Source organism: Bufo gargarizans, chromosome 3, assembly GCF_014858855.1.
Source record: "Bufo gargarizans isolate SCDJY-AF-19 chromosome 3, ASM1485885v1, whole genome shotgun sequence".
Classification (NCBI taxonomy): Eukaryota; Metazoa; Chordata; class Amphibia; order Anura; family Bufonidae; genus Bufo; species Bufo gargarizans.
Genome location: NC_058082.1, coordinates 195,693,103 through 195,713,202, shown reverse-complemented (window position 1 = coordinate 195,713,202; position 20,100 = coordinate 195,693,103). Strand labels below are relative to the sequence as shown.

The 20,100-nt window shown below is 44.3% G+C and overlaps 1 protein-coding gene across 1 annotated transcript in view; it reads right to left on the bottom strand.

Moving 5' to 3' along the window:
* Positions 1–20,100, bottom strand: part of GRK1 (G protein-coupled receptor kinase 1) — a 107,536-nt gene that overhangs the window by 36,444 nt on the left and 50,992 nt on the right. The window contains exons 4-5 of the mRNA XM_044285528.1: positions 16,793–16,876; positions 12,994–13,118 (exon numbers count right to left, since the gene is read on the bottom strand). Coding sequence (XP_044141463.1) covers positions 12,994–13,118; positions 16,793–16,876 — 209 coding nt within the window. The remainder of the gene's footprint in view (positions 1–12,993; positions 13,119–16,792; positions 16,877–20,100) is intronic.

The following is a 20,100-nucleotide window of genomic DNA, read 5'->3' as shown; positions in this document are numbered from 1 at the left end:
CAATTACCCAAAGCATACTGCAAAAGCAACCAAAGAGTTGTTTTTTTTAAGGGAAAGAAGTGGAATGTTATGCAATGGCCAAGTCAATCACCTGACCTGAATCCGATTGAGCATGCATTTCACTTGCTGAAGACAAAACTGAAGGGAAAATGCCCCAAGACAAGCAGGAACTGAAGATAGTTGTAGTAGAGGCCTGGCAGAGCATCACCAGGGATGAAACCCAGCGTCTGGTCATGTCTATGCGTTTCAGACTTCAGGCTGTAATTGACTGCTAAGGATTTGCAACCAAGTATTAAAAAGTAACAGTTTGACTTATGACTATTATTCTGTCCAATTACTTTTGGTTCCTTAACAAGTGGGAGGCACATATGCAAACTGTTGTAATTCCTACACCGTTCACCTGTAAATACCCTGAAATTAAAGCTGACAGTCTGCAGGTAAAGCACACGTTTGTTTCATTTCAAATACATTGTGGTGGTGCATAGAGCCAAACATGTTAGAATTGTGTTGATGTCCCAATATTTATGGACCTAACTGTAAGCTCTTGTGAGCAGGGCCCTTACTCCTGGTGTTTGTTGTATATTAACCAGTAACTTTGTGATGTCTTTTATGTTGTACATGAACCCTCTGAATTGTAAAGTGTTGTGGAATACAGTGGTGCTATATAAATAAGAATTATTATTATCATAGAAATCATTTACTTTGTTTAGATTTTAAACTTGGTGCTGATGAGGTATATAAACAAATTTAAGTATTTATTGTCCACTACATTTAAATGGCTGGTCACTGAAATTTAGCAAACAATCACAATACAAAAAAATAATAATAATAATACAAATAGGTACTTTAGCAAGTAAGAATTTTAAGTCAGATGTCTATCTTGCAATACACCACAAGAGGGCAGTGCAATGCTTTGTATTGCATCTAAGGTCTCCCAAACGCTGCTTTGTAAAAGTAAGACAAAGCATACTGGTACATGATTCCCGTCAAACATTAAATAAAAGATATTAACATGAATCTAAATAGTCAAAACATACCTAAAAGTGATTAGACTCAATTATCAGTTATCATTAATTACATAGGTACATATAGGATACTGTAACATACAGACCTTTACCCCTGAGGAAGCTGGATTTTACCGGCTATACGCGTCGGGCGTCTTTCTATTGAATAATGGATACTAAGCAGGTGGCTCACTCAGGTTTATCACGATCGGTGCACAGGTTCAAAGAAACACCCCTAGTTCTGATTGATATATGAATATGGAATAGAACCAGCACTCAGAACATTGAGAGTTCACGTGGGACCGAGATGTATGGTTAAAAGATTTATTAAACAGTATACCCTGTGAACACTGGGTTAACAATACTTATAAAATATGACAATAAAAACATCTATTTGAACACACTGCCCATGTAATTCTCTATGCCAAGGAAAGCTGCATCCGTATCTTCCCCAGTGGGTCCGACTCGTTGTGGCAAAGTGAATTAGGGCTGGTTGTATTCCAATTGCGGTATACAAATAGCATATAATACGTGCATACAAATCAAATGTATAATATAAAATACACTGTATAAAAGATGTCACAATGCAAAACGCAAATGCTAGCTCATACGGGTGTTGTTTTTTCTTATAGTATTGTCTCAAAATACCGAGTGTACTGGATATTATTTCAGTTGTCCAGCAGGTCTGTGTTACACACTTATTTATGCTGTTTTTGTTGTTCAACAATATGGTGCAACTCCACTTATCTTAGAATTGTTTGTACTCACTGTGGTCTCAATGTAGCCATTCCGCGGGAGGGTTACTGCCGTGGCGTCCCACGCTTCAACCTTTCTCCGCTGTAGCTGTGGTGTTTCCGGTTCTGTCCAAGTCTCGTCTCTAATCTCGCGACAGACCTATCTCAGCAGTTATACTTTCGTGAGTCCTACAACAATTCTTGTATCGTATGTGGCAAATCCACGTCTTTGTGATAGATTAATTTTTCGTCTTTCAGTACATGGCCATGCACCGCCGGGATGTTTATCTCACAAGTATTACGCCCAGACGCGTTTCGAGATGTCTGATCTCTTCTTCAGTGGGTAACCTGTGAGCTTTGGTGTCTGGTTTTTTATACTCTCCTCTTAATTGGATAATTGTTTTCGCCTGTTCTAGGCGTGCTATTGTGTGGTACAGACCTTGGTTTCCATTAGTATTCTCATATATTATGTGCATTGTTATTTTATATTATACATTTGATTTGTATGCACGTATTATATGCAATTTGTATACCGCAATTGGAATACAACTAGCCCTGATTCACTTTGCCACAACGAGTCGGGCCCACTGGGGAAGATACGGATGCAGCTTTCCTTGGCATAGAGAATTACATGGGCAGTGTGTTCAAATAGATGTTTTTATTGTCATATTTTATAAGTATTTTTAACCCAGTGTTCACAGGGTATACTGTTTAATAAATTTTTTAACCATACATCTCGGTCCCACGTGAACTCCCAATGTCTTTCTATTGACTCAGGCCCACCTACATAGTTCGGGTTCTATATTGTTGCACTTTATACTTTTCAGGTATCATTTTATTTCCTTTGATGCTACATTATCATTGTTGCTTCTTTATTTAACATTGTTTTGTACTTTATTTTGCCTCAGACTATACATGCTGTGTCCTTATTTGTGGACTGTGGTGAATGCTGATGTATGTATGTCTATGTAGTCTAATAAAATTTGATTTTACACTTTATGGATGCGCACATTATTACGGTTCTCTGGGCCTTTTGGCTTTTTGGGTGCTTAAAACATACCTAAAAGTGAGGATCAATGAAAATGGACCTCTGTTTGCCTTAGATTCAATACACAGGTATACAGAGATTTATTGATAGCTTTCACGTAAATCCAACAGAAAATAAATGTGGCATGTTTTATTGGATTCCATATGATTCTGGAGTATATCCATACATTCGGCACCTAAGTCATGTGGCTCCATACAGTGTCGGACTGGGGTGTCAAGGGCCTATCCCTAAAAGCAATTCTGGGGCCCTACTCTACAGTTACATGCACATATTAGGGCCAGGGGCTATCCATAGTATTTTGTATATTGGGCAGACTAGATGGTCCAAATGGTTCTTATCTGCCGACACATTCTATGTTTCTATATTGAAAGTTCACTTTTAGATTTAAGGATAGAGTGATATATTTTATATTATTATTATTATGGTATTATAAAAGCAATATTTTCTCAATGAAGTAGCCACATGATAGTTTGATTTTTTTTTTTCATGATTCCATTTGAGGATATATAATTTATTGATCAACCTTTTTTACATTTTGGTGGGGGTGTGAAATGGGAATAAATAGTACATGCTCTATTGTTTGTCGCTTTGGCAGTATAACATAAGTTTATTCTGCAGCTCATCATGATTGTGGCACTTCTAAATATCTCATTTGTCCCCACATTGGAAGAGCTATAACTTTTTTATATTTTTCTACCAATGCAGCCATATCTGGGCTCATTTTTGCAGAACAGGTTGTAGTTTTTATTAAGAACATAAGTGGTAGATAGAAATTATTAATTTACTTTATCCTTTACAAGCACCATGACGTACAGTTACGTCATGGTTCAGTGTAAAGCGTATTGGGGTGGGCTCACGGGCTGAGCCCCTTCCATATGTGGGTGCTGCCAGCTGTGTAATACAGCTTGAACCCAGCGGCAATGACTGAGATCAGTGATGACATGGTCAATAGCGGCGTCTAAACAAAAATTATTTTTAGCCATAAAATACATGCATTTCAATAAACAATTGCCTCCAAAGGTGTCCACAGCATTTAACATTGTCTGAAAAAATTGAGCCTAAGCTGTCACGACTCATATGTATTCAAATTTTACCAAAATAAGTCCCCATTTAAGTTGCAGTTGGGCCATCTGTTCTCATTTTGAAAAAGACGTAAAGGAGGATAGGAGTGTGGCTCAAATGAAAGTTTCCCTTGCCCCTTGAGCTGCCCTCAGATCCTCCTATTGATCTGAAGGGACTTGGGGGAGAATGGATCTCATAGGTTTCTATTAGACAATTTCTCACACATAGACATTCATGTTTTTAGGCTAGTTTCACACTAGCGCTAAAATGTTCCTACTGGCTGTTCCGGCAGAAGAACAGCCTGCTGAAGTTCATCATGTCTTTTCCCGCCAGAACCCACTGCTTGCAGTTGTATTTGTCCAACCTGCCTGGCTGTGACGCTCTCCGATGTGATTGGATCACAGCACAGCCAGGGAGAAGGAGACACCCATTGAGAAACCCTGGCGTCTCCTCCTCCCTGTACCAATGCTCAGTATTAGCATACTGAGTGCGAAAACTTCAGGAGGGTGCTTGTGGGCCAATGAGAAGGCTGCAATGTCCTTGTCTGAGTTTAGCAACATCCCTGGCAACCAGTAGGAAAGTTGCCTAACCCTTACTATATAAGAACCTCCCCGGCAGCCATTTTCTGTAGTTTTATGGAGTCCTGAGAGAGACAACAATGTCATTGCTGTGCTCTGTGCGTTACTGTTTAATTACATTAGATAGTTAGTGTGTATATAGAGATATATATATATATATATATATATATATATACAGTACAGACCAAAAGTTTGGACACGCCTTCTTATTCAAAGAGTTTTCTTTATTTTCATGACTATGAAAATTGTAGATTCACACTGAAGGCATCAAAACTATGAATTAACACATGTGGAATTATATACATAAGCTTCAAGAGGTAGTCACACTTTTTTGTTATCAAGAGAATGCCAAGAGTGTGCAAAGCAGTAATCAAAGCAAAAGGTGGCTACTTTGAAGAACCTAGATTATGACATATTTTCAGTTGTTTTTTGTTATGTATGTAATTCCACATGTGTGAATTCATAGTTTTGATGTCTTCAGTGTGAATCTACAATTTTCATAGTCATAGAAAATAAAGAAAACTCTTTGAATGAGAAGGTGTGTCCAAACTTTTGGTCTGTACTGTATATATATTACAGATAGTGGGAGATAGTCAGTGTAGGTTATATCCTAATATAGTGTAGCTTGTGCAGTGTGTTAGGTAGTGTGATAGGTTCTGCTGTCCATACATACATGCTACAGACATAGTGCTGTGATGTCACAACAATACATAGTGCACCAATCAGTAGTCAGACCTGCTAAAATGTGAAGTTTCACTTTTGCGCCAAAATATTTGCATCATTAATTGCTGATTGGCGCAATCACGAATATTTTGTAGCACTCTATCTGCATATAGAGCCATTTTTAATGTTCTGCCATGTCAACCATTTTCTCCAGTCTCAGGAAACTTCTAGCAGCTTGGAAAATGTAGCAAAAGTAACCCACGCCTGTATTGCGCGCGCATTACGCAAATATTACATTGCCGATTTTCACAATCAAGAAAATAATATATGACAAATATTCTACAAAATATCGCGCATTCCAATATTGCCCCTGCCGCTCATTACTACTCTTTACCCTCTTAAATAATCAGAAAACACCTGAAAATAGTCAGTTACCAGTGCTCTGTATATAGAGACAGCAGGGGCATGTAAATTATTTGTTTTCTGCATTCAAAGTAAAAAAGTAAATAACGAATAGAAAAAAATATGGGGGGAAAAAATTGCAAGTCAAAATGACCTGCCGGAGGTAAAAAAAATACTAAGACTCGACGCGTTTCTCTGCACAATACTGTGCATTTCATCAGGAGCTGAACACACTTGGCACCAAAAACCTGCTTAAACCGTGCATCTTTAGTGTGAGGGACAGCGTATTGGTATGACAGAAATAATGCCCAGGCACTGTAATGGCCGCATATACTGGTTGGGTATCCACCTCTAGTTCAGTGGTCCAACCACATTTTTTAGCCCCTGCTGGGGGTTTTTGGCTATATTGGTCAGACATGCTTTACTGACCACATGTGGTTTGGATCTCTGTTAACTGGATCTCGATATTCTATGGTGTCCATATATTGACAGCGCGATAATTGTGTTGGACTGACATAGTCCGAGTGGACCTCTTTATTGAGGTATCTGTCCCCAGATAGCCCACTTACCTATAGTGTTTTAGGTCACACACTTCTTCATTGTTTTATTTGTATTACCCCAATACAATTTTTGTTTTATTTTCAATGTCCCTTTACACATTTGCTTTTTCTCAATTACACAAGTGGACGTATACCCTTTAATTATTTAGTGCGTATTTTATTTATCAAAAAAGCAACAACCCAACAATTGATTCGACCGGGAGTGTAAAGATATAAGGAAGGTACTAAGAATGGCCTTAAATAGGAAACGCCAAGATCCGAACAACACCAGTCTGAGGGAAGCCTACAATACAAATTTATCCTCAGAAAGAAAAAGCAAGGCAACATCTCAACCAAGCTCCTCCAACTCCAAGATTCTCTCCAGGACAACTCCTTCTGGGAGCTATGGAAGCAGATGGACAAAACTAGCAAAAACACCAACCTCCTATACAACGCCATCTCGAGGGAGGACCAAAGCCCAGAACAAAAATAAATCACGAAAAAGCTGAAGGATATGGAGGAAAAAATGAGATTTCCAAAACCCTCTAGACACACCGATCACACTGCAGGAGATAACAGAGAGGATCTCAGTCATAAAGAGTAAAAAAAGCCAGTGGCCCAGATGGGATCCTTCCAGAAATGATCAAATATTGCCCGCCAGGTATCCAGGCCGCATTAGTAAAACTTTAAAATGTTGTGCTGAGTACCGGCCACTTCCCCCAGAGCTGGAACCAGGGCATCATCACCCCTATACACAAGAGCGAAGACAGGTAAGACCCAGCCAACTATCGAGGGATATGTGTCAGCAGCAACCTGGGGAAACTCCTCAACACTATCCTGAATAAGAGGATCCTCAGCTTCCTCACCCAGCACAACATCCTCAGCTTCCTCACCCAGCACAACATCCTCAGCAGCAGCCAAGCAGGCTTCATGCCAAACCACCGCTCTACAGAGCACATCTATACCCTGCAGAGCCATGTCCACAATACAAAGCATGGAAAGATCTATGCCTGCTTTGTGGACTTTAAGAAGGCCTTTGACTCAGTGTGGCACCCAGGCTTATTCCTGAAACTTCTTGAAAGCAGAATAGGAGTAAAATCATATGATGTCATCAGAAGTTCGGAGAACAGATGCAGCGTGAAGGTAAATAGGAGGAGAACGGCTTATTTCCGGCAGAGCCGAGGAGTGAGACAGGGCTGCAGCCTCAGTCCAACCCTATTCAACATCTATATCAATGAGCTGGCGGCAGCAGTTCTGGAGTGCTCCTCAGCACCTGGTTTCACCCTCCATGACACTGAGGTGAAATTTCTCCTTTATGCAGATGATCTTCTGCTACTATCACCAACTGAGAAAGGTCTCCAAGATAACCTGAAAATCCTGGAGAAGTTCAGTAACACGTAGGCACTGCCCATCAATCCAAAGAAAACCAACATCATGGTGTTCCAGAATAGAAACCCCAATCCTCCTGTATGGCAGCGAAGTCTGGGGCCCAGACACATACCCAGGCTGGGCATAGTGGGACTCTGGGCCAACAGAACTTTTCCACCTAGAATTCTGCAAACACCTTCTCCAGGTCCACAGGAGTACCTCAAACAGCGCCTGTCGAGCAGAACTTGGCAGATTCCCACTCTACTTTGCTGTTCAGAAGCAGGTACTATCATTCAGAGTCCATCTGCATAGCAGCAGTCTTAGCTCCTACCATCACAAAGCCTTGCTACACCAAGAAGCCACAGAAAAACGAAGCATCCTGCAACAAGTCCCCCCAACCCAGCCTGCCCAAGCCACCAAACAATACATCCTGGCAAAGGGGGAAATCCAGAGGACGATACACAAGGGCAAAGAGGAATATATCAGCATCTGGAGGAACGACATACGAACATTACAGAAGCTGACAGTATACCAGAGCCTGCAGAGGGAGTACAAACTGGCCCCATATCTGGAGAAACTCCCCAATCCAAGAGAATGACAGATCCTGAGCCGCTACAGACTGAGTGCCCACAGCCTGCTCATTGAATCCATGCGTCACCGACAGAGGTACAAGCCCAGGGAGAGGAGACTGTGCCAGCAGTGGCCATGGAGGATGAGGCTCATTTCCTGCTGCAGTGCCCAAAATACTTAGCAGTGAGGGATTCTCACTTCAGGAGACTGTCTGATCTCTGCCCAGACTTCACCTTCATGAAGGAGGAAGAGAGACTCTCCATACTGCTGGGGGAAGAGAAGAGAGGACACAGCGGCCATAGCAGCACAATATATTACTGCCTGCCATAAACTGAGAGGAGCCTGATACCATGTACTCCTATATCCCCACCCTGGATGTGTCTCCCCATCCCCCAAACTTACCCTATACCCCCCACCCTGGACATGTCCCCATCCCTAACCAATTATTTTCCACTTGCTTTGGCAATGCTAAAATGTATTTAGTCCTGCCAATAAAGCTTATTTGCTTTGATTGATAGATGGATATGAGAAATACAGATGATAAAGATATATGGGTAGATATAGGATGCAGAAATAAAGAAATTTGTGAGATAGACTAGCATTAGGTACATTATAAATATTATATTTAGACAACTGTGTTCCAGGCAGCAAATAGTTTTAAAAAAACTGCCACAGTTGGGGGAGGGGGTGGGGGTGTAGAGGACAGGTCCTGTACATTCTCTGCAGGCTGTCTCCCCTCCTGTTAGTCCAGGGTCTAGACCAGGGGTGCACAACCTGCGGCCCCAAGAGCCATGGTTTGCAGCCCCCGCCCTGCTGGGCAGAAACACAGCTGATCCTACAATCAGCTGTGTTTCTGCCCAGAGCGCCGCACAGCAGATGGATCACAGGTTTTGCTCCTGCACTGTAGCAGGAGCAGAAAGGGTCCCCGGCTATTAGCGAGAGCGGGGAAGCCGCTTCTGCCTTCTCCTCTATGAGCACTCTGCAGTGTGGACCCAGAGATCATGTGATCGCTGGGTGTCTCGGGAACAGAGGAGCGCTGCCCTGGTACAAAGCCTCCGCAGCAGGCTGGTTTTCCTGTAACTGGGGCTCCTTTTGGATGCTCCAGTTACAGTGGTAATAGTACAAAAAAAGTCACTTATTGTCTTTCAGTGACCTCTTGGGGACAAATTATGTGGTAAAAATATATAAAAAAAAGTTAAAAAATGATTTTAAAAAAATGTGAAAACTAAATAAATTAAAAAATTTAATAAAAAGGAAAAAGTGCTTAATAAAAGAGTGTTCTCTGTCCCACCACAGTCTTTTTATGAAAAAGTGCAACATTTTAAAAAAGTGACAGTGTGCCCCAAAGTCTTTTTTATGACCTCTTGGGGGACATATTATGTAACAGAAATATATATTAAAGGGGTTATCCCATCATAATGATCACTGTTAAATCTGTTAATGATTTGACAGTGATCATTTTTGTAAATATACTTTATTAACAAATCCCCACCGATTAGGATAAAATTCATCCCCACTTACCTGATTGTTGTGACTCGGTCTCCCCTGGTTACGACCTCCGCTCTTCTCCAAAAGCCGGAAGGTCGCGCTTGCCCAGAAGACTCCTTCTTTTCTCCCGGCCGGTCCGCTCGCTGTTCTGAACGCGCACGCTGCCGCGCATGCGCGACGGTGACTTCTTCCCGGCCAGAATAGTACAGAGCTGCGAACGCGCACGCCGGCTCTGTAGGAATAAGTCACCATTGCGCATTCAGTCCAGCGCGCGGCACGGCCGGGAGAAGACTTCAATCAAGATGAAGCCCGCCCCCAGCCAGAATCCAGGAAGTGAACGCGCGGTGGCAGCAGGTAAGTTTAAAAACGCTAAGTGGGATAACCCCTTTAAGTAAGAAAAAACACCCACACCAATCAAAACCGTCACCATTACCGCCCCATTCACGTGAAACTTTTCATATTATATAGCAAAACGGCCTACACAAAATAGAGAACTGATTATAATAATTTATTTTGGTGTCAGTTTGCATATTTAAAGAATAAGGAGCTATAGTTTGAAAAAAATATACTTTTTAAAAACGTTTTGTACAGTTTCCCCCAAATAAAAATTGTTGCAAAACTTATTTTGGTAGTCCAACAAATAAGATACCATTTGAACCACCACGCGCACTAAATCACAAAAAAGTGTTTGGTCCTTAAGGCTTTTTCGGGCCTGGTCATTCAAGCGTTAACCAATAGGCGCCTTCCCCACTAGCAAGTTAATGTGCTACTGCAGGGTGCCTATAAGGCTGGGTTCAGACCTGAGCGTTTTACAGCGCGTTGCTACGCGCTGTAAAACGCTCAACAAGCAAGAACCAATGATTCCCTACGGGAATAGTTCTCACCTGAGCGTTTTACAGCGCGTATGATCGTGCTGTAAAACGCCCGACGCCCCAAGAAGTACATGAGCTTCTTTGTGGCGTCTTGTCGCGTGTTCCCGTACATAGACTTTAGCGGGAACGCGCGACAATGGGCGTTCGCTTGACTCTGTATTCGCTTGACTCTGTATTGACTCTGTATGCGCGATTGCAAACGCCCGTACAATCGCGCATACAGAGCGCTCCATCGCAAACGCTCAGGTGTGAACCCAGCGTAACTGGATTGGCAGAAGATGGTACTAACCATGGTAGTAACCTCTGCAGTGAAGGAAAACGCTGATTTATAAATAGGCGGCAGGATGGAAGGAAATGTCGCCACTTTTCTGGTAAAAAAAGATTTTTAACAAGTTTCTGCAGCATGGCCTCTGAAATCAAAAATTAATAATTAACTGCTCTACTCCACTCTGGTCCTCTGTGCTGCCCCCGCTGCCTCCATCTTCCGGTTCCTGCTCTGTTTACACCTGGCAGTGCATGGCCATGGTCACTCGCACGGCTCCAGTCAATGACTGGCTTCAGCATTGACATGCTGCTTGTGGCCACATCACCGCGGAAGCCAGTCATTGTCTGGAGTGGTGTATGACCATGTCCATGCACTGCCAGGTGTAAACAGCAGGGGCAGTGCGAAGGACCGGAGAGGCGGGGAGCAGGTAAGTATAACTCTTCGGTTTCAGGGGTTATTCTGCAGCACGATATTTGGGACAATTACTGGGAACAAGTGTTCATTGGAGCGCTCATATCTTATATCTGGCTGGTATAATCGTGCAGCTGATCATTCGATAAACAAGGAATTGCTCATTTGTCGGCTGATTTGCATATTTTATCAGGACGAAAGATGTCCGATTATCTGCAGCACGACTGTGGCAGCGATCATTCCTCCCCAGTCACTTTGCACTGGCTTGTGTAATAGGCAGATGAGCAGCGATCAACATTTTATTATTTGCGGCTCCTTGAAATAGAGCGATGTGACAATGCGGCCCCCAGACCAAAAAAGGTTGTGCACCCCTGGTCTAGACTGTCCAGCTTCACCTATCAGGTTATGTCTGCCAACAAGCAGCCCTTGTCATTTATTGCAGCACAGAGAGGGACGGAAGCAAATATAAGATCATCAGAGGGTGACATTCTGAACTCACCAGAGACACAGTAAACCGTGGATCAGGCCAGAGGAGGCCATTACATTCACTCTCCGAGAGAGAGGAAGGAGTGAGTCCAAGGTCTGCCTGACTGCTGTGGAGCCGGTGCTATGGATGCAGCACCCAGCTCCTCACTACAGCATAAGGACCCTGCGGGCTACAGTGGGCGGGAGACCAGGGACCAGCGCTCCTTGCTGTGCTGTCTGTGCTCCTCTCAGGTGCAGCCACCAGCTCTCTTCCACTTCTGTCTGGGCAGCTCAGCAGGGGACCCCGTTTAGGGATAGGGGCCATGGGCAATTGTCCTGTTTGTTTCCCTCCCTAACGCCATCCCTGCTCCCACCCGGGAACAACCTGCTGGACAAACTAACGCTAGTGTGAAAGCAGCATTACTATTGTATTGTTGTTACCCATATTGCCACATTTGTTGGCTTGATTTATTTTTCCATCTCATTATACACTTCTCGTTGCAATGGTTACAACCACCCTGCAATCCAGCCATGGCCATGCTTGCACACTATAGGGGACTTTTCCTATAGTGTACAAGCACGGCCAACTCTGGATACAGGGTGGTCATAACCATGGAAATGAGCACTGTATAATGAGATGGAAAAATTAATCCAGCCAGCAAAGGAGGCAATATGGATAATAACAATACATTAGTAAGTGCCTTGTTTTAACTTTCTCAACATGATAAATGCCATTTGGTGAAGTGAAACAACCCCTAGCAGGCAGCCAGTCCTGGTTTTAGCAAGACAGATTAGGGTACTTTCACACTTGCGGCAGGACGGATCCGACAGGCTGTTCACCATGTCGGATCCGTCCTACGGCTATTTCACCGTGCCGCCGGACCGCCGCTCCGTCCCCATTGACTATAATGGGGCGGAGCTCCGGCACAGCACGGCGGTGAACGGTGAAAGCCGCCGGACTAAAAAGTACTGCATGTCTGGCTTTCGCCGTGCACCGCCGTATTGCGCCGGAGCTCCGCCCCATCCCCATTATAGTCAATGGGGACGGAGCGGCGGTCCGGCGGCACGGCGAAATAGCCGCAGGACGGATCCGACATGGTGAACAGCCTGTCGGATCCGTCCTGCCGCAAGTGTGAAAGTACCCTTAATCACAAATTCCACAGAGAAAGTTAGATTAGGAAAGGAGGGAGAAAACTGCTTATAAACAAAGCATTTTTCTCATAAGATTTAATACAAAGTTTCTTATATTTGCCTGTACTATTGATTTATGCAAAGTTAAGTGAAATGACAGTGACCATTTAAACACACAAAATAATGATCAGCATAGATCTTTAGGAAGTTCTGAAAAAAAATATAACATTAAACCACACAACGTCCAATCCTGGTGACTCCTACAGTATGTGTGACCCAGTCTTGCACAATATTATTTTCAGCATCTGTGACTGCAGTTTATGATCCCCGTTGTCAATGCAATGAGTAAATTTTGACCAGATCTAATATCATCCACATTTAAGATTTAGTTACCTTTTCTCCTCTTGATCTGAATGGACCACGTGCAGCAGTCATTTCATATAAAGTTACACCCAAAGAGAAGTAGTCCACAGAGTAATCATATTCTTCTCCGTTCAGCAGCTCAGGAGCCATGAACCCTGAAAAATATATTTCAGTCCACATATGAAAAAATAAAAATACAATTTGGTAAATACATTGTATTACACAGTGAGGTTCATTTATCAAAGACCAGTGTTTTACCACCACGATCTCTGATATCTCCTGCACTGCAAGAGGATGTGCTTAAAGGGGTTGTGTTACTTCAGCAAGTGGCATGGTTCTGCACTAGATAGATCATCAGCATCTGATCGGCGGGAGTCCGACACCCGGGACCCCCCCCTGATCAGCTGTTTGAAAAGGCAGCGGCGCTCCAGCAGCGCCGCGGCCTTCTCACTGTTTACCGCTGGCCCAGTAACGTCACGACTAGTATCAACTAGCGTGGGCAGGGCTAAGCTCCAGTCAAGTGAACAGAGCTTGGCCCCGCCCAGGCCAGTTGATACTAGTCGTGACGTCACTGGGCCAGCGGTAAACAGTGAGAAGGCTGCAGCGCTGCTATAGCGCCTCTGCCTTCTCAAACAGCTGATCGGCAGGGGTCCCGGGTGTCGGAACCCCGCTGATCAGATGCTGATGATCTATCCAGAGGATAGATCATCAGTTTAAACAAAGTGCAGAACCCCTTTAATACAAGCTACTTACTAATGTATTGTTATTACCCATATTGCTTCCTTTGCTGGCTGGATTCCTTTTTCTATCACATTATACACTGCTCGTTTCCATGGTTACGACCACCCTGCAATCCATCAGTGGTGATCATGCTTGCACACTATAGGAAAAAATGTTGTTCTCTCTGGTGAGCAGGACCATGGGAGCTCACATAGGCTGGTGCTTTTCCTATAGAGTACAAGCACGGCCACTGCTGATGAATTGCAGGGTGGTCGTAACCACGGAAACGAGACGTGTATAATGTGAGAAAAAAAATGAATTCAGCCAGCAAAGGAAGAAATATAGATAATAAAAATACATTAGTAAGTGCCTTGTATTAACTTTATCTACATGATAATTGTTATTTGCTGAAGTGAGACAACCCCTTTAATTTCTGATGAGGTATAGACAGTCCATGCGCCTAGATTGAAATCTACTCCAGCCCCTGACTGAAGTGGATTTTAATCATTTATGTAAATATTTGTGAATTTTCTGGGGGTTGATGGCCCCATCCCCTGCCCCCACACAACCCAACACTCCAGTGTCAGAGGAGAAGTTAAAACACAGCGTGCACCTAAATTTAGATGTACAGGCATTTAAAGAGTACATACTGGGGCTATGCAACTTTGCTATGCCCAAAAAATATATATATATACAGTACAGACCAAAAGTTTGGACACACCTTGTCATTCAAAGAGTTTTCTTTATTTTAATGACTATGAAAATTGTAGATTCACACTGAAGGCATCAAAACTATGAATTAACACATGTGGAATTATATACATAACAAATAAGTGTGAAACAACAGCTCACCCCAAACCGGTTCAGGTCCGGTAACTGTGGAGGCCAGGTCATCTGGCGCAGCACCCCATCACTCTCCTTCATGGTCAAATAGCCCTTACACAGCCTAGAGGTGTGTTTGGGGTCATTGTCCTGTTGAAAAATAAATGATGGTCCAACTAAACACAAACCGGATGGAATAGCATGCCGCTGCAAGATGCTGTGGTAGCCATGCTGGTTCAGTATGACTTCAATTTTGAATAAATCCCCAACAGTGTCACCAGCAAAGCACCCCCACACCATCACACCTCCTCCTCCATGCTTCACGGTGGGAACCAGGCATGTAGAGTCCATCCGTTCACCTTTTCTGCGTCGCACAAAGACACGGTGGTTGGAACCAAAGATCTCAAATTTGGACTCATCAGACCAAAGCACAGATTTCCACTGGTCTAATGTCCATTCCTTGTATTCTTTAGCCCAAACAAGTCTCTTCTGCTTGTTGCCTGTCCTTAGCAGTGGTTTCCTAGCAGATATTCTACCATGAAGGCCTGATTCACACAGTCTCCTCTTAACAGTTGTTCTAGAGATGTGTCTGCTGCTAGAACTCTGTGTGGCATTGACCTGGTCTCTAATCTGAGCTGCTGTTAACCTGCGATTTCTGAGGCTGGTGACTCAGATGAACTTATTCTCCACAGCAGAGGTGACTCTTGGTCTTCCTTTCCTGGGGCGGTCCGCATGTGAGCCAGTTTCTTTGTAGCGCTTGATGGTTTTTGTGACTGCACTTGGGGACACTTCTAAAGTTTTCCCAATTTTTCAGACTGACTGACCTTCATTTCTTAAAGTAATAATGGCCACTCGTTTTTCTTTACTTAGCTGCTTTTTTCTTGCCATAATACAAATTCTAACAGTCTATTCAGTAGGACTATCAGCTGTGTATCCACCTGACTTCTCCACAACGCAACTGATGGTCCCAACCCCATTTATATGGCAAGAAATCCCACTTATTAAACCTGACAGGGCACATCTGTGAAGTGAAAACCATTTCAGGTGACTGCCTCTTGAAGCTCATCAAGAGAATGCCAAAAGTGTGCAAAGCAGTAATCAAAGCAAAAGGTGGCTACTTTGAAGAACCTAGAATATGACATATTTTCAGTTGTTTCACACTTTTTTGTTATGTATATAATTCCACATGTGTTAATTCATAGTTTTGATGCCTTCAGTGTGAATCTACAATTTTCATAGTCATGAAAATAAAGAAAACTCTTTGAATGAGAAGGTGTGTCCAAACTTTTGGTCTGTACTGTATATATTAATATATTTTATGCAATAAGTTATTTATTGAGGTAATAGGGGTTAATTTGGTTCATTAACAGATGATTAACCTCTGGTCTAGACTATAAGGCACAATAATTTACTGTTTACAAAGATCAGTTGCTACAAAACTCACAGGAGTTTGTTAAAGGGAGTCTGTCACCTACCTGACCGGTTTCAAACAGGTGACATTGTTCAGTGTGGCACAAAGACATGACACAGATGTTACCCGTGGTTAGTTCTTCTGATGCTTCAAATCGCCCCAAAAAAATCATTTTTATCATATGCTAATGAGCGGTCACAAGTGCCCAGGGGAGGAGAGTTTTCTGAAAGTGCCCAAGTTCCTCCGCCTCACTCGTGCCTAACTTCGCCCCTTAGTAAGCTCAGGTCAGCTCTGTGGCTCTGTGACATCATATTTCCCTATAGGCTGTTCGCGCATCACTGCCGGGCCCAGGCATGCGCAGTGTTCTGCCCACTGTGGGCAGAGGGACAGGGATATGGTGTGCAATTGGCGCATGCGCACTGCATATCTCCGTGCCTCTGACCACAGTGCGCAGAACAGTGCGCATGCCCAGGCCCGGCAGTGATGTGCTAACAGCCTACAGGGAAATGTGATGTCACAGAGTGAGGCACTTGGGCACTTTCAGAAAACTCTCCGCCCCTGGGCACTTGCGACCGCTCATTAGCATATGATAAAAACGACTTTTGGGGCAATTTTGAAGCATCAGAAGAACTAACCACAGGTAACATCTGTGTCATGTCTTTGTGCCCCACTGAACAATGTCACCTGTTTGAAACCGGTCAGGTAGGTGACAGACTCCCTTTAAGATGACTAACATTTTATTATGTTATTACAATTTCTGCCACATTTCACAGGGCATCGTAATTTGTATTACATTTTTATTTAAGAGAGTAGCAGAGGTAGTACTAGGCTTATGAAGGTAAGTTTATACTATGTTTGCGTCTAGTCTTCGTTTACCGGGAGTTCCTGCATAGCCTTTGGTTCTGTTCTTGTTCTCCTTCAATTGCACGGCCAACCCAAGGTCAGAAATACGGACATTCCCTGAAAAGCAAACACAGACTTTATTCGTGAGCGAATTTCTAAAAAATTCAATTGGTAGGTTCGCCAAATTTTTCGTAAAAATTTGTTTCGATCTGTGTTTATTTGCGGCGAAACGTGTTAAAATGCGGCTATTTCCTGGCTGCAGAGAGCCTTTATATTTGTGTAGAACACTGTGCCTTGCAGGAACACGCATAGGGACTCTGGTAGTGAAATAATACTGTGAGTCAGTATGACATGCAGATGACAGGCGTCGCTCTTAGAATCACTGCACACTTCACTTATTTGGGCAGTTACGGGGCCAAAACTGACCAAATAACTCAAGTATGAACTCAGTCTTACAGGTCAATGTTAGCATCAAGAAGTGCACTCCTTTTACACCGTCAGCAGCTGATTCCACATAGATGTCTACAGAACCTGTTCTATTAAACGCTTATACAAGTGTCACACAGTCTTAGGTACGTGGGCATGCAATCGTCTACCATTGAGACTCTTGCATGTGGCAGCAGCATCAGGAGACCACAGAGTGGCAAGGTAATATAGTGTGCAGGTGGCAGCAGCATCAGGAGACCACAGAGTGACCCGGTGACAGAGTGGGGAGGTGGGTGGCAATACCAGTACCAGCTGAAGATGGTGGGTGAAAGAAGGAGCACTTGGCATCAAATGTGTGGCATCAGACGGGTGGCAGCATCAGAATAGTAGCTGAGGCAGGTAGCCAGAAGAAACCGGTCTCTTTTGTCAAAGTGTTGGTGTGGCACCATGGATGATCTAGTCTGATGCATCAGCATTGGTGGGTGGAAATCCTGGCTGATCCACGCCTGATTCATCTTGACAAAGGTCAGTCTCTCTACATTTTGGGTGGACAGGCAAGTTCTTCTTGGGGTAACGATGGCCCCCACCGCACTAAACACCTGCTTTGATGCCACACTACTGGCCGGGCAGGACAGCTTTTCCAGGGCATACGCCAGTTGCGGCCTCAAATCCAGTTTGGCTGCCCAGTAGTCCAGCGGATCTTCAATGTGGGGTGGCAGGGTGCTGTCCAAGTATGCCACCACCTGCTGTTTCAGGTCCTGCTCCAGGTCTAGCTGCTGTGGTCCTGCTCTAGGTCTAACTGCTGCTGCTGCTGGTGAGTAGTTTCTTCACTAGGCAGGTGAAGAAAGTTGCTCATCAGCGACTCTAGACTCAAGTTTCTGCAGATGGAGCTGGAACTGATCCTACCCCCCACCCTGCCACAGCAGCTATGGCAGTGGAACGTGAGTGCAGAGGGCCCCCCCCCCCCAGTCAGACAAGCGAGAGGATGGATGATGGCGCAGATAGGAAGCGGCCAACTGACTACATAGGATGTCTCTATAGTAGTTCAGTTTGTCCTCCTCTCAGCGGGTGTAAAAACGGCCCCCATTTTGGACCAGTAGCAAGGGTCATACAAGGTGGAGAGCCAGAAGTCATCCCTCTTCCGAATGGTGACAATTTGGCTGTCACTACGCAAGCAAGTGAGTATGCATCGGGCCATTTGTGCAAGTGACTCGGATGGACTCCCTGCCTCCATCTCCACTGCATACTGCCATGGTCTGGGTTCTCTGCCTCGTCTTCCTCATTGCCCTGTAGCTCCTCTGGATGCTACTGCTCCTCCTCTCCTGTCACCTGTGTAGAAAAACCACCCATTTCGCTACACATTGCTTGTGCTCTAGTGACTACCTCCTCCAATTCAACCCCCAAAAGTCTCATGTGATCTACCAGCATCTGTTCCAGGACATGAAGCAGTGGAATGACGTTGTTCCTCCCGTAGTCCTGGCGACTGACAAATGACGTGGCCTCCTCGAAGGGCCTGAGCTAACAGCAGGTGTCACGCATGAGCTGCCACTGGCTGACATCGAAGTTACACAGGGGAGTACTCCTGTCTGCTTGGATCATCAAGAAATTGTTTATGGCCTTTCTCTGTTCATATAGTCGGTCCAACATGTGGAGGGTGTTTTTCCAATGGGTGGAAACGTTGCATATCAGCCTATGTTGAGGGATGCCGTTCTGCCGCTGCAGTTTAAGGAGGGTGTGCTTTGCGGTGTACAAGTGGCTGAAGTGCATGCAAAGTCTCCTGGCCATTTTTAGGATGTCTTGCAGATGGGTGGAAGATTTCAGGAACCGCTTAACAACCAGATTGAACACGTGCCCTCCTTGACGCAGCGCCGACACCATGTTCTTCCCGTTGTCGGACACCATGGTTCAGATTTTGAGTTGTCGTGGAGAAAGTCAGGATTCGATTTCTTGATGAAAATTATGGAGCAGTTCCTCCCCTGTGTGACTCCGTTCGCCCAGGCAAACAGCGTGACACCGCCGTGCCCTACACATGAGGTATACTGGAGGGCATCTGTGACTTGTCCCTGCAGTGGAGGCTGAGGACACTGTGGAGGAAGAAGCGGACATTGTCACAGGACCAACAGCTTGCGATAGTGGAGGCGGAAGCGGCGTCACCTGGCCAAGTTGCTGGTGTGGCTGTGCAGGAACCACATTCGCCTAGTGAGTCGTAAAAGACATGTATTGTCTATAACCGTAGTCTAAGCTCCACACGTCGGCGTTGCCGTGCATTTTGGCAGACACAGACAGGCTCAGACTGGCTCACCTTTTTTTCTACATATGTGTGCAGGGCTGGTACTGCCTTTTTGGCAAAGAAATGATGGCTTGGGACTCTCCACCTCGGCTCGGCACGAGCCATCAGTTCTCTGAAAGGTGCAGAGTCCACCACTTGAAAAGGGAGGGACTGCGGCACCACCAACTTGGACAGAAGCACATTCAGCTTCTGCGCCGTTGGATGAGTGCATGCATACTGTTGTCTCTTGGCAATCACTTTGGTGATTAATTGCTGGCTGACTGACTGACGAGGAGTAGGAGGCGGAGCAGGAGCATCAGGACCAGAAGATGATGGGAAGGACAGACATCTCCCCTCAGCTGAGGTGTGGAGCCTTGACTGCCTGAAATCGGGTGCGTGCCACTGGGTTATATAACTGCACCTCTGAACGGCAAATAGGCCCTTACTTCCCTTACTTTTTTCCACTTGTACACTCCACAAAAGTTAATTTAAAATTATTTTTTTGCCACTGATACACACAAAAAAGGGCTGTAATTTTCTCACGTCACTACACAACAGCTAATAAGCCCTTTTTTTCCACTAATACAAGCCAAAAATGCTTTACAACATATAACTGCACCACACAAGGGAAAATAAGACATATAAA